This window comes from Piliocolobus tephrosceles, chromosome X, assembly GCF_002776525.5.
Source record: "Piliocolobus tephrosceles isolate RC106 chromosome X, ASM277652v3, whole genome shotgun sequence".
Taxonomy (NCBI): domain Eukaryota; kingdom Metazoa; phylum Chordata; class Mammalia; order Primates; family Cercopithecidae; genus Piliocolobus; species Piliocolobus tephrosceles.
Window position 1 is genome coordinate 639,749 of NC_045455.1, and position 19,409 is coordinate 659,157.

Consider the following 19,409-nt stretch of genomic DNA (forward strand, 5'->3'; position numbering starts at 1 on the left):
GAGAAGAGGTTCTGAGTGTCTGAGAGGAGGGTCTGTGCATCTCAGATAAGGGTCTGAGGGGAGGTTCTGTGGTCTCAGGGGAGGGTCTGAGGGTGTGAGGGGAGGTTTTGAGGGTTTGAGAGGAGGGTCTGAGAAGAGGGTCTGTGGGTCCGAGGGGATGGTCTGTGGATCTGACGGCAGGATCTCTGGGTCTGAGAGGAGGGTCTGAGGGTCTTAGGGGATTGTCTGTGGGTCTGAGGGTAGTCTCTGGGTCTAACAGGAGGTTTTGTGGGTCTGAAGGAAGGGTCTGAGGGTGTGAAAGGAGGGTCTGTCAGTCTGAGATGAGGGACTGTGGGTCTGAGAGGAGGGTCTGTGGGTCTGAGAAGAGCATCTGAGGGTCTAAGATGAGTGTCTGTGAGTCTGAGGGGAGGGTCTGTGGTTCTCAGAGGAAGGTCTGAGGGGACAGTCTGTGGGTCTGAGAAGAGGGTCTGAGGGGAGGATCTGACGGGTGCTTCTGTGGGTCTGTTGGGAGGGTCTGTGGGTCTGAGAGGAGGGTCTGAGGGGATTGTCTATGGGTCTGTTCGGAGTGTCTCTTCGTCTAAGGGGACGGTCTGAGGCTCTGAGGGGAGGGTCTGTGGGTCTGAGGGGAGGGTCTGTGGGTCTGAGAGGAGGGTCTGAGGACTGATGGGACGGTCCGAGGGTCTAAGAGGAGGGTCTGATGGAAAGGTCTGTGAGTATGAAGGGAGGATCTGAGGATAGTCTGAGGGGAGGCTCTGCGGGTCTGAGGGGAGCATCTGAAGGGAGAGGAGGATTTGAAGGGAGGGGAAGGTCTGTGGATCTATGGGAAGTGTCTGTGGGTTGGGGAAGGTCTGTGGGTCTGAGGGGAGGGTCTATGAGTCTGTGGGAAGGTCTGTGGGTCTGAGGGGACTGCTTTGGGTCTGTGGATCTGTGGGAGGGGTCTGTGGGAAGTGTCTCTCGGTCTGTGGAAAGGGTCTGTGGGGCTGAGGGGAGGGGCTGAGGGGAACACTTGTGGGTCTGTGTGGATGATCTAAGGGGTGGGTCTCTCAGGCTCTGAGTTAACTGCAGACATGGTAAGTGCTGCGGAGGAGGTGTTAGGAGCTACAAAAATGCCACAGAAAGAGACCTGGCAATGTTGTTGTCAGGAAAGTTGATCCAAGGAAGTGTTGTGGGTTTAAGATCTCAGGGATGAGTGGAGAGAGACAGCTGGGGTCATATGGACTGCAGGGAATTGGCGAGAAGGTCTTTAAGTCTGATGGAGGACTCTGAAATTTCTCTTCAGAGTGAGTGAGAGCTGAGGAAGAGTTTGGGGTGAGTGGATGGCTCTTTGTTGTTGTTGTTTTTAACTTTTTGTTTTGAATGAATTTGAGACTTACTAAAAAGTTGCAGAAATAGTACCCAGAGTTCCCACAGAATCCTCTCCGGTTTCCCTCATATCCACGTCTGGCATGGCATGACACAGATATAAACCCAGCACCCAGTGTGACACTGTAGCCCATGCCTGTAATCCCACCATTTTGGGAGGGCAAGACAGGAGGATCGCCTGAGCCCAGGAGTTCAAGACCAGCCTGGGCAACACAGTGAGGTCTCATCTCTACAAAAAATAAAATCAAACCTGGGCGTGGTGGTGTACACCTGTGGTCCCAGCTATTTGAGTGAGGAGGATTGCTTGAGCCCTGGAGTTGGAGGCTGCAGTGAGTCATGATTGTGCCACTGCACTCCAGCCCGAGTGACAGAGCTAGACCCTATGTCAGCCCTAACCATCCTTGTCCTGGGGCCTGGGCATGGATTTTGCTGGCTCGTGTTCTCAGGACTGTCATGAAGTCCAATCCATTTGGCAAGCATCCTGTGGCGGTAAGGCTGCCTCTCAGTGGCTCCTGAGCTGATGTGTCCAACTCCAGGTCCGGGTGGTGTCAGCCGAGTCTCCTGGTCAAATCACCGTCCTTCCTCTGTAGTGGATACTTGTCCTGGAGACACTGGGTGACCAAATCCTGATTCTCCTGGAACTTCTCTGATTTTGGCATCCATGGGGGTCGTGTCAGCAGCAATCAGTTTCATGGACTTTGCCTCGTGGTGATTTTCTGTTTCCCCCTTTCCTCAGGCATTTATCCGTCAAGGTTTTCCTGCAGGGAAGAGCAGTTGGTCCCTCTTCCGTTTATATGTTGACACGGTCAATGACGACAGCGTGTGAACTTGCACGCATTTATGTTGTTCTGTAGTTTGCAGTGAGCACGGCCATTGTGCATTTTGTTACTCATACCACCCATGGCTGGCCCCTGTGTCATCTCAGGGAATGACATGGACAGATTGACAGTTTAAAGCCCCTGCTTGCAGTGTGGGAGTGGGGTGTAACTGGGCAGGGTTGGATGCAGTGAGATAAGGCCCAGACTTGTTCCCACGGTAACAATGTCATCTCAGTGACTAATGAGGAGCTGAGAGCTTCCTCAGTATTCAAAGCCCTTCTTCACTGACCTAGCCCTGGGTAGAATGCAGGTTTAAAAAGCCTAATGTGGTACATGTTTGGGTCCCTCCAATGTTCTAGAAACAAAACTTACTTTCCTTGAGACTTGCTTGCTTGTATTTGCCTAAAGAACCCACACCTCTCAGCATGGCAATCCCAGAAGCAGGTCACTGGACAACACGTTAATTTCGAGCACGGTGACTGGGATTTCAAGGTGGAGACTTGGTCCACCCGCTGGCTTTCAAGAGTGAGGGGAGTGGTGCCGCCTTCTAACTGCTTTTTAACAGGATTCTGTTTGCAGTGCCACAAACAAAGCGAGCCTCTGGGAGGCAGCAGAGCCCTTGGAGGGGAGGTGCATTTGGCAGCCGGAGCTCACTGTGGGACTACCTGCAGGCATGCGGAGCATCTTTGCCTTGTGGAGCCTGGCACCAGGACTGCCGGGAGGGAAACGGGCTCAGCTCCCACAACCGGGGAACCTATGCCACACCGGGCCCTCACCAGCCTCACTGTCAGTGTTTCTGGGACCACTCCCCAGATTACTTGTCCTGGGGTCTGCTCAGGCAGGGAGGCAGAGCAGCCCTACAACCCCTCTGCAAACACACACATGGTCTCACCACAGACAGAGTAGAACCACACTACATGGATTCTGCATAACACCACACTGGGGCCCTGGATGTTTCCCCCTCATCCACCTTGTTTTGAATGTAGAACGAAGTTTCTTCTAACGGTTCCAGGCAGGTTGGCCTATCAAATCCATCCAAACCTAGTCTGCCTGTCCTCAGATCCCCTCTGCACCACAACGCTCAGGCAGTATGATCACCATTACTTGCCAGAGACCCTCACAGCTGGGCCTTCACCTGTGACCTGGGTTCCACACACTGCTTTACCTGCATGAAGCTTGGGGGACAGAATTGGCCAACAAGAGATGCAGCCACACGGGAGTGGCCTGGGCCTCCCGGAAAGCCTTTGGACATTGTGTGGACTGTAGAGAAGTTCCTGGGGCCCAGTGCCAGTGTTGCTCATGCTTGGGCACCTCTCCAGGTGGGGAGACCATTGGTCTTTATCCGTGAGTAAATCTCAGTCTGCTTCCACCTGCTGGTGGGGATTCTATGGTCTGCAACTGAGCTTCTAAAACCGAGGGCAGGATAGAAGGGACGTGAAGTGGGCATTACACGGTGGGTGCTTGACACTCCTTCCTGGTTGTGTGACCATGAACCAGTGACAGCCTGAGCAGAGGGAGCTGTGATGAAGCTTGTTGCTGTATCGTGCCTGGGCCCCAGCCTTGCAGCTCCAGGTATGGAGCCCTTCCAGGAACAAACTCTTCTCTGCCACTCTGGACAGAAGGCCTTGTCCATGTAGGGGGCTGTCACTGCCATTCACACACCTTGACCCTTCACTCCCCTCATGAGACTCAGAGCAGCCCTTCTGAGAACAAAGAGCAGTGAACATCTCTGGAGCCACCACATTCCCCTCGAGTGAGAAACAGACTCCTGAATGCAGGTTTTCAGGATGTGAACCCTGGCCCAGAGCCTTACCCACAGATGATGTGCCCATGCAGTCCCCAGGGTGCCTTTGACCTCTTATTCTGTAACTTCACATTTCAATTAAATGTGAATCTTCACATTTCAATTAAAGTGTTGAGGGAAGATGGCAATGACCAACACCAGCTCAAAGCTGTCCATCAATACAGTGAAGAAAACAGCCTCTGAAGTCAGCTTTCAGTGTGTGAAAGGCAGGCTGCCCTATTACAGGGCTCTCTCTGTGAATGTCACTGTCCCATTGATCAGCCTTGAGTAAACAACTGGACCTCCATGGCTACCATTTCCTCCCTTGCAAACCGTCATGCTAGTCAGCCCCAGGACTGACTCACGAGGCCATGTCTTGGTGAGCAGCGGGGTCTTGGCTGCAGTTCAGCTGGGTAGGAAATGCCCTTTGACTTCTGCAGCAGAGCTCACTTTCTGTACACCACCTGCTCACAGGCCCGTGGGACCCATCTATCTGTCCTTGGGCTGTCTCCGTGTGCCCGGGATGTGGCAGCAGTGGCCAGCATCCTGAGCCCCTACCCTCTGTGAGGTTACCACGTCCTGGCTGCTGGGTCCTCCTCTCACCTTCCTGTCCCAAATCTGAAGTCTGAGAAGCTTTGTCCAGCCCCTCCCAGCTTTTGCCTACATTGCATGCCTGCCTTCCCTTTCGCCCTCTCAGCTGAGTCTGCAAATGTTCCTGCTACTTAGGCTTTTGTAAAACAAACACCAGGAACACAGGGAACTCAGTTTTTCCTGGGGCTGGGGCTGCCAAGAACACACCCTGAGATGCTGGGGGAGGAAATGCCCATCTCAAAACCTGCGCAACCCTGTCCAGACCTGCACGTGTTCGGGGGGTGCAAGCCGACACTGACATCCGAAGTGAGCATGGGCTTAGAGACAAAGTCCCCCAGAAATGTGCTCTTTTCCCACAGGGTGCAGGTGACACCTGCTCGGACACATCGGTTTGTGGACACGTGGGCTCGTAGGCATGTCTCACCCCAGACCACTGAAGCAGCGGAGACACTTCAGTGATACAATGATCTCCCTTTAACAACCTTTAAATTTGAAATAGTGACGCTCCCCTTCCCCCCCCCCCCCCCTTTTTTTTTTTTTTTTTTGAGACGGAGTCTCGCTCTGTCTCCCAGGCTGGAGTACACTGCCACGATCTCGACTTACTGCACCCTCTGTCTCCCAGGTTCAAGCGATTCTCCTGCCTCAGGCTCCCGAGCAGCTGTGACTACAGGCGCCCGCCACCATGCCCAGCCAATTTTTTGTATTTTTAGTAGAGATGGGTTTTCACCATGTCAGCCAGGATGGTCTCGATCTCCTGACCTCGTGATCCGCCTGTCTTGGCCTCCCAAGTGCTGGGATTACAGGTGTGAGCCACCGCGCCTGCCAGTGACGCCCTTTTTTAGTAATCCTTCACATAGACAACAGCTACATGTATCCTTGTTCAATTATTTCCTCACAGCCCCTTGTACCTCCCCTTGCCTCTAGTTCTTGGGTCTGTTTCTCTGGACCACACTTCATCTTATTCATAGATCATGTAATAATCTGGTTAGATTGTGAAAGGAAAGACTCCCATTACACACCCACGGAAAGAGAGCCACAGCCTCATCCCCTCCCTCAAGAGCACCCCCAGCCCTGGGTTCTCAGGACTTCATTTCACAGCCCTCTGGTCACTGACCATGCTGGGCAGCCTCAGTTTCCTGCCCCTGCCATTTGGGCCCTCTTTCCTCAGTGACATTACACCCGGTGGCTTCAGACTTTCTTGACTGCCTCAGTGAGAAGCTGCTTTATGCATCATCAGCATACACACACACACACGAGTGGGAAGTAGGTGTAAAATGGAACCAAAGTCTTCATGAGACGGTGCACCCTCACCATCTATTCTGTTCCACTTCCCTTTCTAATGGCAGTCATAATCTTCCAAATTGAATTTGCTCTCCACTGATAGGTTGCTGTTTGAGAAACAAGCCTCTAAACCATCCTTCAAGGGATCACAGCACAGCAACCACTCCCAACTCTGTTCCTTGGGCCCCTCCTCTGAGTGCCATTATTCTCACTGCCTGGATTCACTCAATCAATCAACAAACATGTAATGAGGGACAACTGTGCAGATCCATGCTCTTCATGACAGGGTTCCGGGCCAGCAGCAACAGCAATGCCTGGTTGTCCATTGTGTGCCTGGGGTCCCTCACGTGGGAAACTTGCTTGCAGTGGCAGATGCCCTGAGGCTCATGTCTGACCCATGTCCAGGATTCGCCAGCCTGATCATTGCCCTGGGGCCGTGAGCCCACTCTTGTGTTCCCCCCGCCCACTGGGAACCAGGGAAACAGCCTGGGCAACCCCTAGTTCTTCTAGTGGAAGGTGCAAATTCAACTCAGCCTCCACACATGCAGAGCTGCACACACACCTACACACACGCACCTACATGTGTGCATCTGCATACGTACACCTACCAAGACTCACACATGGGACATTATCCCTGGACACATGCCAACATACCTGCACACACCCATGTACACACACCTACACCCCATCTACACACACCCACGCACACAACCCCACCCACATGAGGGACATTACACCTGCATACACACCTACATACCTGGACACACCTTTGCACACACCCACGCATGCAAACACCTATGCATGTGCACTTACACATACACCCCTCCACGCATCTGCAAACACACATCCCACACACCTGTGCACACATGCCCATCTGTAGACGCACACCTACACACATCTGCACGCACCCACCTGTGCACACACGTCCACCCACGCACACCTGCACACACACACCTGCACACACCTACACACCTGTGCACACATGCCCATCTGTAGATGCACACCTACACACATCTGCACCCCTGTGCACACACCTGCACACACCTACATACCTGTACACACACACCTGCACATACCTGTGCACACACGCCTGCACACACACACCTGTGTAGGTGGAAGACCAGTGCTTTTGTTTCCTGGAGAGCTCCCTTCCTCAGGCCCCTCCAAGCTGACGAGCTGCTCTCTACCCAGGTGGGCAGGTCTTATCCCAGAACTCTCCTTGGAATCCCCTCAGGGTGGTGCTGTGTGTGCTGGACCCCAGGCCATCTGGCTTGGTTTTGAAACATTTTCTACAGCAGCTTCCAGAGGAAGGGCTTGTGACTGAAGACATCTTTGTCATGCTCTTCATGGCTCATTCTCCAGGTATCGGATCCTAGGTGGAATTCATTTTCCTCGGGAATCTCAGCAGTTTCACTCACTGCTTTCGTGTTGTTGAGAAGCCCAAGGTCTTTTTATCTCTGTCCCTTTGCCTGAGAGCTGATTTTGTTTCTTTCTGAAAGCTATTTAGAACTTTATTCAGTGTTCTGAAATTTTGTGATGATGTAAGGGACTTCTTTCATTTACTGTGTGGGTGGGTATCTGTGGCGCCCATATGACCAAGACAAACAAATGGAAAATGGCAGGGAAAATGTAAGAAAATTAGAGGATCAAACCAGGCTGTCCAAAAGAGGGTCCAGAAAAAGAGAACCAAAGACACCAGGGACAGAGCTGCCAGAAGCAACCTGGGAAAGTCCCCAGGTCTTAGGAGCATTGGCCAAGCTCCTAGGTTCCACTGTCTCGTCCATCTCTCCCAAGTGTTTTTATTTTGGTAATCCTTTTTTTGTTTGTTTTCATTTCAAAGAGATTTTTTCTTGATTATTTATTTTTCATGGTATTCTGTTTTTATTTTATGGATGTACTATCTTTTCATACATCCCTGACAGTATATTAATGATACTTTTTATTTTATTTATTTATTGTCTTTTTTCTTGGAGACAGACTCTCGCTTTGTTGCCCAGACTAGACACAACTTACTTCAAAATGTTTTAATTTATACTACTGTAATCCATAATTTATATGTGCAATACATAATTACACCTGGCATTTTTACCTTCTCTATCTCAAGTATTTTGGTCAAATTGTTAGGCTCTTAAAGCTGACACTTATAGGAAAACCCTGGCTTAAAGTACTTGCTATGTTGTACACAATAAATATGTTGAATTTTATCTGTCAATTAAAAAAATTCTGGCCGGGCACGGTGGCTCAAGCCTGTAATCCCAGCACTTTGGGAGGCCGAGACGGGCAGATCACCAGGTCAGGAGATTGAGACCATCCTGGCTAACACGGTGAAACCCCGTCTCTACTAAAAAGTACAAAAAACTAGCTGGGCAAGGTGGCGGGCACCTGTAGTCCCAGCTACTCGGGAGGCTGAGGCAGGAGAATGACGTAAACCCGGGAGGCGGAGCTTGCAGTGAGCTGAGATCCGGCCACTGCACTCCAGACTGGGCGACAGAGTGAGACTCTGTCTCAAAAAAAAAAAAAAAAAAAATTCATGCAATTGAAAAAGCCTAATAAGGTGCCTGCTACAGTTCAAATGCTTGTCCCCTCAATATGCAGTACAAGCATTGGGAGGTGAGGCCTGAAGGGAGGTATTTAGGTCAGGAGGAATCTGCCCTCGTGAATCAGTGCTGCCACACAAAGGGGCCCAGGGAGTGGGTTTGCTCTCCTGGTCTTCCACCACGTTAGCACCCAGCCTTCCTCCCTCTGGAGGACCCAGCATGCCAGGAGCCATCCTGGAAGCAGAGAGCAGGCCTGACCTGCCAGCACCTCCATCTTGTTGTCCCCAGCCTCCAGAATTTCAAGAAGTAAGTTTGTTTTCTTTATAAATGGCCCAGTTTCAGGCATTCTATTACAGCAGCACAAAACAGATGGGCACGATGCCCCTTAGGAAAGTCCTTGTGAGGCTCAGATCTTCACCTGTGTGGTTTTCTAAAATGGGGCACATAATCACCAAAATAGATGTTTAAATATCAAAAGTTATAACTTATCAATTAACACTGCATTAATTTGGTGTCTTGGAGAATAGCATGTTAATATAGAAATCATCTTAGTAAAAAAAAATGGGCTGAAATTTTGTGTAAAGATTAACACAAAAAATTAATACAAAGATTTTAATAAATTTCAATTAATTATACCCTGATCATAAATTATCTTTATTAAAGAATACATATTCTTGTGATTTAAAACCAAATATTTTAAGTGAAATAACTAATAGAAATTGACATGAAATTATTTCATTTAAAATAGTTACAATAAAAGGCAAATAGACATCCGTATTTGCCTCATTTTAGAAAACATAGGCTTTAAGAATCAAAAGTAAGCTTCCAAGCTCACTGCCAGGATTACAACTTCACATGACAGAAATTTTAATAACAAATATTTGACCAACAGATTATAATTCTGAAGTTGTACTTTTTTTTTTTTTTTTTTTTTTTTTGAGACGGAGTCTTCCTCTGTCGCCCAGGTTGGAGTGCAGTGGCCGGATCTCAGCTCACTACAAGCTCTGCCTCCCGGGTTCACGCCATTCTCCTGCCTCAGCCTCCAGAGTACTGGGACTACAGGCACCCGCCACCATGCCTGTCTAATTTTTATATTTTTAGTAGAGACGGGGTTTCACCATGTTAGCCAGGATGGTCTCGATCTCCTGACCTCGTGATTCGCCCGCCTCGGACTCCCAAAGTGCTGGGATTACAGGCATGAGCCACCGTGCCCAGCAGTGCACATTTTAAATGCCTTTTAATTTTGCTTCTTTACTAAAAAAACTATGAACTGATGAACTCACAATAGAAAATTAATAATAATTAATTTCAGGAAAAAAAAAGGCACATCCAGGCAACACATTCAAGGCGATTGGTAAAATGCAGCGTCCCGGGTCTACTGCACATAATCAACTGACTGCAAATAAACTACTCTGGAAAATTCTAAAATAGGACAAGAATATTCTGTAAAAGCCAGGATAACATGATTGCACCGACACTTTGCTAGAGAGCTGTTCTGCTGCCAAGGTGCGAGCTTCCCAGAAGCAGCAGCTGCTGGCCATTTAAGCGCACACTCCCCACAGACGCTTCCCTTCCAAGGCCCATCATCTCCGTGCATCAGAGGCTGGACCGTCTCTCTGGTCTGGGCACACACCTCATGATTGCAGCTCTCCACAGCACCGGGGCGAGTAAGAGGCTGAGCGTGGTCACACTCAGTATAAGGAGGTACACCTGCAACAGCAAAGTGCAGAGCGGGTCACAGACACTGTCAGGACTCGCACCTGCAACAGGAAAGCACAGGGCTGGTCTCACTGAGCTCGGAGGGACGCCTGCAAAGCTAGAGTCCTGAGGCTGAGCGCGGTCAAGCTGAGTGCTGGGAGGGATGCCTGCACATCATAAATTCACTACTATCTCTTTAAAGCACATTGAAGTACAGCCAGAAGTTGAGGACACTGGGATGCAGGAGGGGCTGTGATCTGAAGATCAATGATGCGTGGTTAGTCCTGATGGGCCACAGGGTAACAGCTTTAGCCTGTGTTTGCCTGAAGGCCAACCCCGGGCCACAGTACAAGTGAGCCTGCCCCACAGCTTCCCCGACCCTGGGGATGCGGTCCTGGGGCAGGCCTCAGGTGGAGCTTCCTGTAAGCAATTCTATTTTTCAGCAATTACTTCCACTGCACTTAACACCCGGACTTCTACCTGCCCCACCCTTACGAAATGCAGGAGACAAGCCCGTGAATCTGAATGTCCAGAGCCGTCCCAGTGCCCACAGGAACCTCCACCCAGCTCTCAGGGCACTCTGGTATTTCAGTTTCTTGGGTGCTACTTATGTGCACACTGGCAGTTCAGCTTTAAAAAGTCAGTTATCTTTCAGAAGAAATATCTGACAATTAGAATTGTTGTAAAAAGTTAATGCAACAGTTCAAACAGTACTAACTGCACCTTTCCTCTGAAAACGTCACATGCTGGATGAGCAGAGAACAGCCAGGTCTCTGTGTGCCCACCTGGAGGAAGACCCTGCCCCCAGGCTGCCAGCTGCCTTCGCCACACCTGCCTCAAACCCAGAGTACAGCCCGTGCTGCCCAAGAAGCGCTTTGTGGGGGAAGCCACTCACCTCCCGAGAGATGACGCCCGCTCTTCGTGCCCGGCTCCCCAGGACAAAGGAGAACTCGCTGACCTGGGCAAGCCCCGCGGAGACGATCCACTTGATGTATTGGCTGCTCCTCGGCAGAATGAGAGACAGGACCAGCACCGCCAGGAGAAACTGCGAGAGAGGTTTGTCATGCCACTGCTGAAGACCGGACCCTCACGGAGTTAAACACACAAAACAGAACCCAGACAAACCACAGGGACGCTGCGATGGTCCCCGAATAACACACCAAGCAGGGAAATGCACAGAAGCACTCCAAATACCAGAAGGCACCAGACACACGCAAAACATCTTAAATAATCCACACAGAACAAAAAGGCAACATTAAGGGTTTAGGTTCATTAGCAGAAAATAAGCCTTGTCCGTGCCCCCCCACCCCCGCCCCAACCAAACTAGATTAATAGCATTAAGCATGGGGTACTCAAGGTGGAAATTTCTTTTTCATACAGAGAGATGCGTGTCTCTGGGCTGAGCAGCTAAAAGCTGGTGGAGTGGCCCAGCGATCATCATAGATTCTGGCTCCTTAAAATGGAAATGATCTAAGTCACTGTTTATGAGGCAGAAAGCCACTGGTTGCTGACTACGTCACCACACCTGCAGTTCAATGTGGACACAGGCAGCTCGATGACTAGCAGTCCTGCAGGACAGACAAAGTGCCTACACCATTCTTAGGTCTTTAAAAAGCACATCTGCATCTGTCAGAAGAGGACAGGTCGGACTGCGGCCAAGGCCCGTTCTGAGGGTCCCAAAAGGTAGTTCCCCCTTTTAAACACCCTCAATTCTGAATCAATCGATCACAAGGACAAACCCAGACCACCCAGCCTAATCTACATCTGCCTCCCCCGGGGTCCAGTGGCCCAGTGGGCCTCCTTCGAGACAAGGGACAGGGCCGGCTCTGCAGGCTTAATGTGGGCCCCGCTGGAAACCAGGGCCACAGGGAGGGCTGTGCTGGGCCTGCAAACTGCGAGGGGCGCGGACCCTTCCAGCCCATACCTTCATGACCACCACTGACAAGGTGAGGAACACCAGCACCGTGAGCTCGTACACCACAAATGTGGGGAACACGTGGAGCCCTGTTGGGAACAGGACAGACATGTTACGACCACAGGACAGCCTCCCCCAGTGCACACCATTTCTCACAACTTCAGTGTGTCACTTGCTTCAATACAGGAATTGAAATCCTAAATCCTCCCAAGCGCACTTGTGAAAGCAGCAGCAAATGCTAAACAGCCATCCCTTTCCTGAGTGAACCGGGGAAAAGGCTGCCCCAGGGTGAGCTGTCTCATGTGGTGGGATCCCAGCTCCACTCCCTGCAATGGGCCTCAACTGCAGAGAACACAGCAAAGCACACAGAGGCGGCACTCGGTCTGGTGCTCCTTGATATTCCAGCTGAGGTGCAGATGATCCCGGAGCCTAGCAGCCCCACAGTGCCCAGGAGTGCCACACTCAGAGGACGTCTGTGGTCAGTGTTCCTTTCCCTGCTTTATTTGGCTCACACATTTTGAAAAACAGTGGGAAACACTGCCTCTACATATTTCTTCTCTCTGCTCTCAGGGCTCTCTGAAACCGTGTGGCTGCCCACTGGGCTGTCCCGCTGAGTGACGCAGACGGGGCCGGTGGTGCTGGGGCTGGGCTCAGCTCTCCAGTCACACCCTGGGGCTGCCCGGCGATGCACGTCTGCCCTCGGAGGAACCCGGCAGCCCAGAGCCTCCTCTTCATTGGAGGGACCCAGACACCAGGGTTAAGTGCATGGAACAGACCCATGACCTTTCTGCCGTTCACAAACCACTGTCTCTACCTGACCCAGAAACACAAATGTAAACATTTGCCTTTTTCCTCTTGCCCTGACCCAGCTTCTCTTGCGCTTGAGGGCTGCCTTCTCCAGCCGCCCAGTCTTCTAGCCATGGCCCCTCCTCCTGGGTCTGCGTCTCAGAGCTGCCCCCTCCATGCCCATTCTCAGTGCTCCCCACGGCCCCTCCTACCCTGGCCAAAAGTCTGGCCCCACCGTGTCCCCCTCATCAGCCCCAGCCCCATGATGGCCTGGGGTCCACCTCCCTCTCTCCCCAGCTGTCAGCCGAGCCCTGGCCCTAGTCCTGCATCCCCCCGGGATGTCTGTGCCTCTGCCCTGCTGCAATGCCCAGTCCAGGCCGCCTGTGGCCACATCGGTGTCTAGGAAGTCACTGCCATCACGGCCCCACGTCCACGCCGCACGGTTCAGACAAGCTCACAACAGTGTGTGCCACAGGGGATGCTCCCACCCTCCCCAAAGGGGGCCTCACATCACAGCCACACAGGCACCGAGCGCTCCCTACCTTGGGCGTGCCAGGCTGTGTTTTCTCCCTGCTGCTGCCCTGTGGAAAGCCTCGCCTTCATCTCCAGCCCCACTGGCTTCCTTCCTGCTCCGGAATGTCCTGTTCCAGAGACTCCAGGCTTCCTTCCCACCTCCTACCTCTGGACTTTTCCACGAGCCTCTCTTCCTCCCCAGCACGCCCCGAGCCTCCACCTCTGCACCTGGCGCATCCCTCACCCCGGTCAGTCACGGATGACCCGGAGGCTCCTGTGCTCTCAGCTGAGCTGGGCGGCTGTGTCCCTGTATCTGCCCCCACCCCACCCTGGGCTACAAGCTCCTTTGAGGCAAGGCTGCCCTGGGGACATGGCTCACTCACCCCTGCCTGAGCTCAGAGCTCCTGGCCCGTGTTGGAGGGGGAGTGGGAGGCAGTGAGCCAATAATTACGGAGCTGAATGCTTTCCAGTCAGTCCCCAAAACAGCAATGAAAGTGAGAGACAGGAAACCTCCCTTCACTTTCTTTAATGAGCTATGCTGGCTTTTCTATGTAGGGTCATTTATTCTTAAAACAAATATCAAACCTATACTTGGTGTAGCATAATGAGAACTGTGTGGGCTCTGGGCTCAAGTCCTGGGTTCCCAGAGCCCACCGGCCCCACAGTGCCCAGAAGCACCACAGTCACCAGCTGTGGACCCAGGTTGATGTTTCAACCTGTGTGTGCCTCAGTTTCCTCATCTGTGAATGTGGATTTGGAGGCGAAGTCAATGAATATGCCATCTGAGGCGTGTGCCCAGCCCAGGGCTGTGCTAAGGATGCTGCCTGCACAGGCACCAGGCCATGGTACGAAGGTGAGCGAGGCTGGCGGGGGTGCACACCTGCGTCCACCAGGGAGGGACACCCAACGACAAGGCAGCTCCCAGCGCTGTCCCAGAGCCAGTGGTGCCTGCTTCTGAATGCGGGGAACATGAGGAGAAGAGGATGAAATTCTTGCTGAAAATTTCACAACAAGGCACATCAAATGACTAACATTGTTGGTAAACCTGGAAGTGACTAGGAATTAGGGTGCTGGGCAGGCGTCTTCCACAAAGGCCAAGATGGAAAACCTGCTGTGGACTGAGTGTCCTGCAAACTCCTATGTTCAGGCTCCAGCCCCACTGTGGCTGTATCTGGAGACAGGGTCTGCAGGAGCTACTCGAGGCAAAATGAGGCCCTAAGCGTGAGAACCTGATCTCTCTGCACAGGCCATGGTGGCTGAGCCACAGATGACACAGCCTGGAGGCAGCATCTGTGGAGTAGGCACGGCCCTTGCCAGACACCTGGATCTTGGAGGGAGGGCAGGGGGCGGGAGGAGGAGGTGGGGGTCACGCACAGAGGGAGGGGGGGGGGGGGGGGGGGGGGGGGGGGGGTGGGACCAGGGGGGGGGGGGGGGGGGGGGGAGGTGCAGAGCAAGGGGATCAAACTGCAGTCGAGAGACTCTCCCGGGACACAGTGGCTCATAAGGCTGCACTGGGGTCAGGAGGTCACGGAGCCCCTGCTGAATGGTCCTATTTCACCTGCGACAAGGGCCCCAAGCCTCCCAACTCTGTGCTGCTTTCAGGACTGCCTCGGCTATTTATGGCCTTTGAATTTCCACATAAAATTCAGAATCAGCTTTTGAATTTTCAGTTTTGTTGAGGTTGTGCTGAGTCTGTGGCCCCTGTAAAGCACAGGGCATCTCAGACCCCGTGCCGAGTGGAGAGCTGCCAGGGACGTGTCCCGATGCCAGACCCCTTGTGATTCCATCCCTTTCAAGTCACTACTCTAGGCTGTTCCACAGACCCCAACAAAGGGCCCATCTCAGTATGCTCAATTTAAATTTTTTGTGTTGGCCAGTCGCGGTGGCTCAAGCCTGTAATCCCAGCACTTTGGGAGGCCGAGACGGGCGGATCACGAGCTCAGGAGATCGAGACCATCCTGGCTAACACGGTGAAACCCCGTCTCTACTAAAAAATACAAAAAAAACTAGCCGGGCGAGGTGGCGGGCGCCTGTAGTCCCAGCTACTCCGGAGGCTGAGGCCGGAGAATGGCGTAAACCCGGGGGCGGAGCTTGCAGTGAGCTGAGATCTGGCCACTGCACTCCAGCCTGGGCGACAGAGCGAGACTCCGTCTCAAAAAAAATAAAAATAAAAATAAAAATAAAAAAATAAATTTTTGTGTCAAAATTAGTATTTCCTCCAAATTTGCCACTGACATGTTAGTTTCCATGGCTGACCCTGAGCTCCCACGACTTGCCCTGTGTGGGCACCAGTGCCCGTGATGAGGGGGAATGAGAACACGCATTCTCCCCTAAAGGTGATCTGGCTGCTTCTGATGCCCACCGACAGCACACATCTTGGCAGTAATAAAGCACGGCAGTGACCAGCAATCGTGTGCATGGCAACAATCTTCCTCTTGCAGAATAAAGAGCCCGAGTAGCCAAAGCAACCCCAAGCAAAAGGAACAAAGCTGGAGGCAGCAGAGGCCACCTGACTCCAAACTCTAGCACAGACTACAGCAACCAGAACAGCACAGCACTGGCAGAGAAACACACAGGCCATCAGGACAGGGAGAGGACCCAGAAATAAGGCCACACACCCACAGCCATCGGCTCTTCCATAAAGCCTATGATAACAAGCACCAGGAAAGGACTCCTCATTCAATAAACAGTGCTGGGATCGCTGGCCAGCCACACGCAGAACATGGAAACCGGACCCCCTCCTAACACCACATACAAAATCAAGTCAAGGTGTAATAACAACTTAAATGTAAAGCCGAACACTATAAAATCCCTGTAAGAAAACCTTTGAACATCGGCCTTGGCAAGGTTTCATGAAGAAGACTGCAAAAGCCATCGCAACAAAAACAAAAACTGACAAGTGAGATCAACTAAACTAAGGAGCTTCTGCCCAGCAAAGAAACGCTCAGCAGGGCAGACAACCTACGAATGGGAGAAAATAATTCCAAACTATGGATCTGACAAAGGTCTTGTATCTATAATCTGGCAGGAACTCAAACAAATCTGCAAGCAAAAAGCAAACAACCCCATTAGGAAACGGGGAAGGACAGGAACAGACCTTCTCGAAAGACATTCACACGGCCAATACGACACGTATATGGAAACAATGCTCAACATTGCTGGGTCTGCAATGCTGCGTCCACTGCTGGGTCTGCACCCAAAGGAATATACATCCTTCTGCCATAAAGACACATGTACTCACCTGTTCATCCCCGCGTCTCTCACAACAGCAAAGACATGGAATCGGCCCAGACCGTGAATTCCAAGGATCCCACTGTCCATCAACAGTGGACCAGATGAAGAAAACGCGGCACAGACACGTCAGGGAATGTTACATAACCATAGCAGAAGGAAATCACATCCTTTGCAGCAACACGGATGCAGCTGGAGGCTGTTCTCCGTGTGAATTAACCCAAGAACAGAACACCAGATACCACATGTTCTCACTTAAAAGTGGGAGCTCAACACCGAGTACCTCTGGACACAAAGACGGCAGCAAGAGACACTGGGGCCTATGCGAGGGGGAGGCTGGGAGGAGGAGGGTGAGGATTAAAAAACTACCGAGGGTCCTATGCTCATTACCTGGGTGACAAAACCATCTGCACACCAAAGCCCTGCTACACTCATTACACATGTCACGAACTTACACAGGCACCCTGAGCCTAAAAGAAAAGTGGGACAGAAGAAACAGTATAATAAAATAAGATTTCTCTGTGCTGTATAAAGCAGAAAATAGTTTCTGGCTACTAGCAATCCAAACTGAAATATGCTGAATACACTTAATTTTTAAGATAACCATTTTTGCTATATAAAATAAATATATATGCACATAAACACATCACAGAACCACTCTGCATGTGTTTAACCCACACAATTATGATGTAAAGAAGGAAGATTACCTATTGAGGCGAAGAAAACAATGGCCAGGAAGTCACGGATGGGTTCAATGGAGGCGGCGATCTCCTCAGTGACCATGGGGCCCTGAGAGGAGACCAGTGCTCCGGCCAGGAAACAGCCCAGCTCCATGGAGACGTCCAGCAGCTCCGTGACCTAAGAGAGGCAGGACTGAGCTTTACACGAGACCCCACAGTGCACCAGGGTCACCCCCATCCCAAGGACACCCCAAGACCCAGCAGAGCCACCACAACAAAACACAGAAGCTGCGCAAATGGAGTGTGGTCCTGGGGCCTCTGCTGGGTCTCAGAGGTTGACATGTAGAGGCTGCTATTAGTTGAATTAACCTTCCTGGGAGAAAAAAAATTATTTAAAAATATTTGAAACAAATATCCATACAGATTGCATTGAAATTTTTGAATGAGAGTATTTTTCAATTGTTTTAAATATTTGTGATACGTTTTCTTTACCTTGAATCAGAATAGCCTGGTGGTAGTTATGAAACGCATTCCCACTACCAGCCTCAAAGCAGAGAGAAAGCGACAGGGTGACAAGCAACAGCCCCGGGAGGGCACGAAGCCAGAGAGAAGCATCGGCGTGTCTGCGGCGGCTGATCTGATAACCCAGATTCACGGCCACGGCAGAGTGCTGGCTGGACAGCCACGACGCAGGAGCCTCATGGCAGGTCTGCGAAACGCAGGCTTCCAGCAGCCTTGTGGATGAGGCACGGCTGACACCGGCCAACCTGAAAGATGATTTTTATCTTGAGAAAGTGAAATTGTAGACGATAGCAGCATTAGATGAAAATAAAAGAAACTTGTAAAGAACTACGACTTTTAACGGCAAGAAAAACATCACATCCTGAGGATTCAACCCAAAAGAAGACCCGCACCTGACACTGCAAGACACAGACCCACGAAAGACGAAAGACTGAGATAACAGCACCACGGGCTCAGCACGGCAGAGTGGCGGATGTTCCCTCACCTGGCCGACAGACGCACGGGAACACCAAGAGACTTCTGTGTGTGTGAAACTGACCAGCTGAATCTAAACACTCGAGTGGAATTTGCAAAGAGTACGAATAGAGCCAAGATTTCCCTAGCACAGAACAAAGCTGGGCCCAACACAGAGATCAAGCTACGGTGCAGCTGAGGGCAGGTGGACAGAGTCAGAGAGGCATGTGCACACACACACGCACACATACCACAGGTACACACACCACACACACCACATACAAAGCAGACACACACGAACACATACCACATGCATATACACCACCCGCACACCACACAAAGCACACATGTATGCACGCACACATGCCACACACGCGTACACACACATGCCACATAAAGTACACACTCATGCACGTACACATGCCACACCAAAGTACACGCATGCACACACAAACGCGTACACATGTACACATTCCACACATAAAGCACATGCATGCATGCACACATACACAATCACATAAAGCATACCACACGCGTACACATGCCACAAAGCACACACACGCAGACCACGTACACACACCACAAAGCATACATGTACACACCACAAAGCACATACATGCATGCACACAGGTACACGTCATGCACAAAGAACACACATGCACACGCACGCACAAACACGGCTACTTGGTTTTCGACAGAGTGACGCTATAGAAGGGGAGCAAGAGGTCTTTTCAACGCATGGCATTCAGAAACGCACGCGAATGAAGGAATCCTCATCCACTCCCTCACTTCCAACACAACGGAAGCTCACCTCTGGGTGGACTGTAGAGCTAATGAGAAAAGCACAACAGAACGCTCACCGACAATAGTAAAGCACATCTTCACAACCCAGGGGCAGGTGGATCTTTCACAAAGACACAGAAGACAGCCACGAAGAAAACAATTCATAACTGGATGACGCTGAAATTAAGGACTTCTGTTCATCAAAAGACACCATTAAGAAAGTGAAAAGGCAAGTCACAAACTGCGAGACATTTGCAAACACATATCTGACATGCTGGCATGGAATGTTTTTCAGCCATAAGAAGGGGTGAAGTGCTGGTGCGCACAGTGACGCAGCCAGGCCTGGAGGGCGTGACGCTAAATGGAAGCCAGGCACGGAGGCCCCCATGTGACATGGCCGGAAGCAGTGGCCCTCAGGGCCGGGAAGTGGCTCCGTGGCCACAAGGAGGTGGGTGG

General features: G+C 51.4%; 1 protein-coding gene across 5 annotated transcripts in view; it reads right to left on the reverse strand.

Moving 5' to 3' along the window:
* Positions 1-9,577: 9,577 nt before the first annotated feature.
* The window catches only part of TMCO3 (transmembrane and coiled-coil domains 3), a 54,856-nt gene continuing 45,024 nt past the window's right edge, over positions 9,578-19,409 (reverse strand). For all 5 annotated transcript variants that reach the window (XM_023217698.2, XM_023217700.2, XM_023217699.2 and 2 more), the window contains 4 exons: positions 17,223-17,373; positions 11,995-12,074; positions 10,966-11,115; positions 9,578-10,082 (listed from right to left, as the gene is read on the reverse strand). In XM_023217698.2, coding sequence (XP_023073466.1) covers positions 9,969-10,082; positions 10,966-11,115; positions 11,995-12,074; positions 17,223-17,373 — 495 coding nt within the window. In that variant the 3' untranslated portion in view covers positions 9,578-9,968. The remainder of the gene's footprint in view (positions 10,083-10,965; positions 11,116-11,994; positions 12,075-17,222; positions 17,374-19,409) is intronic.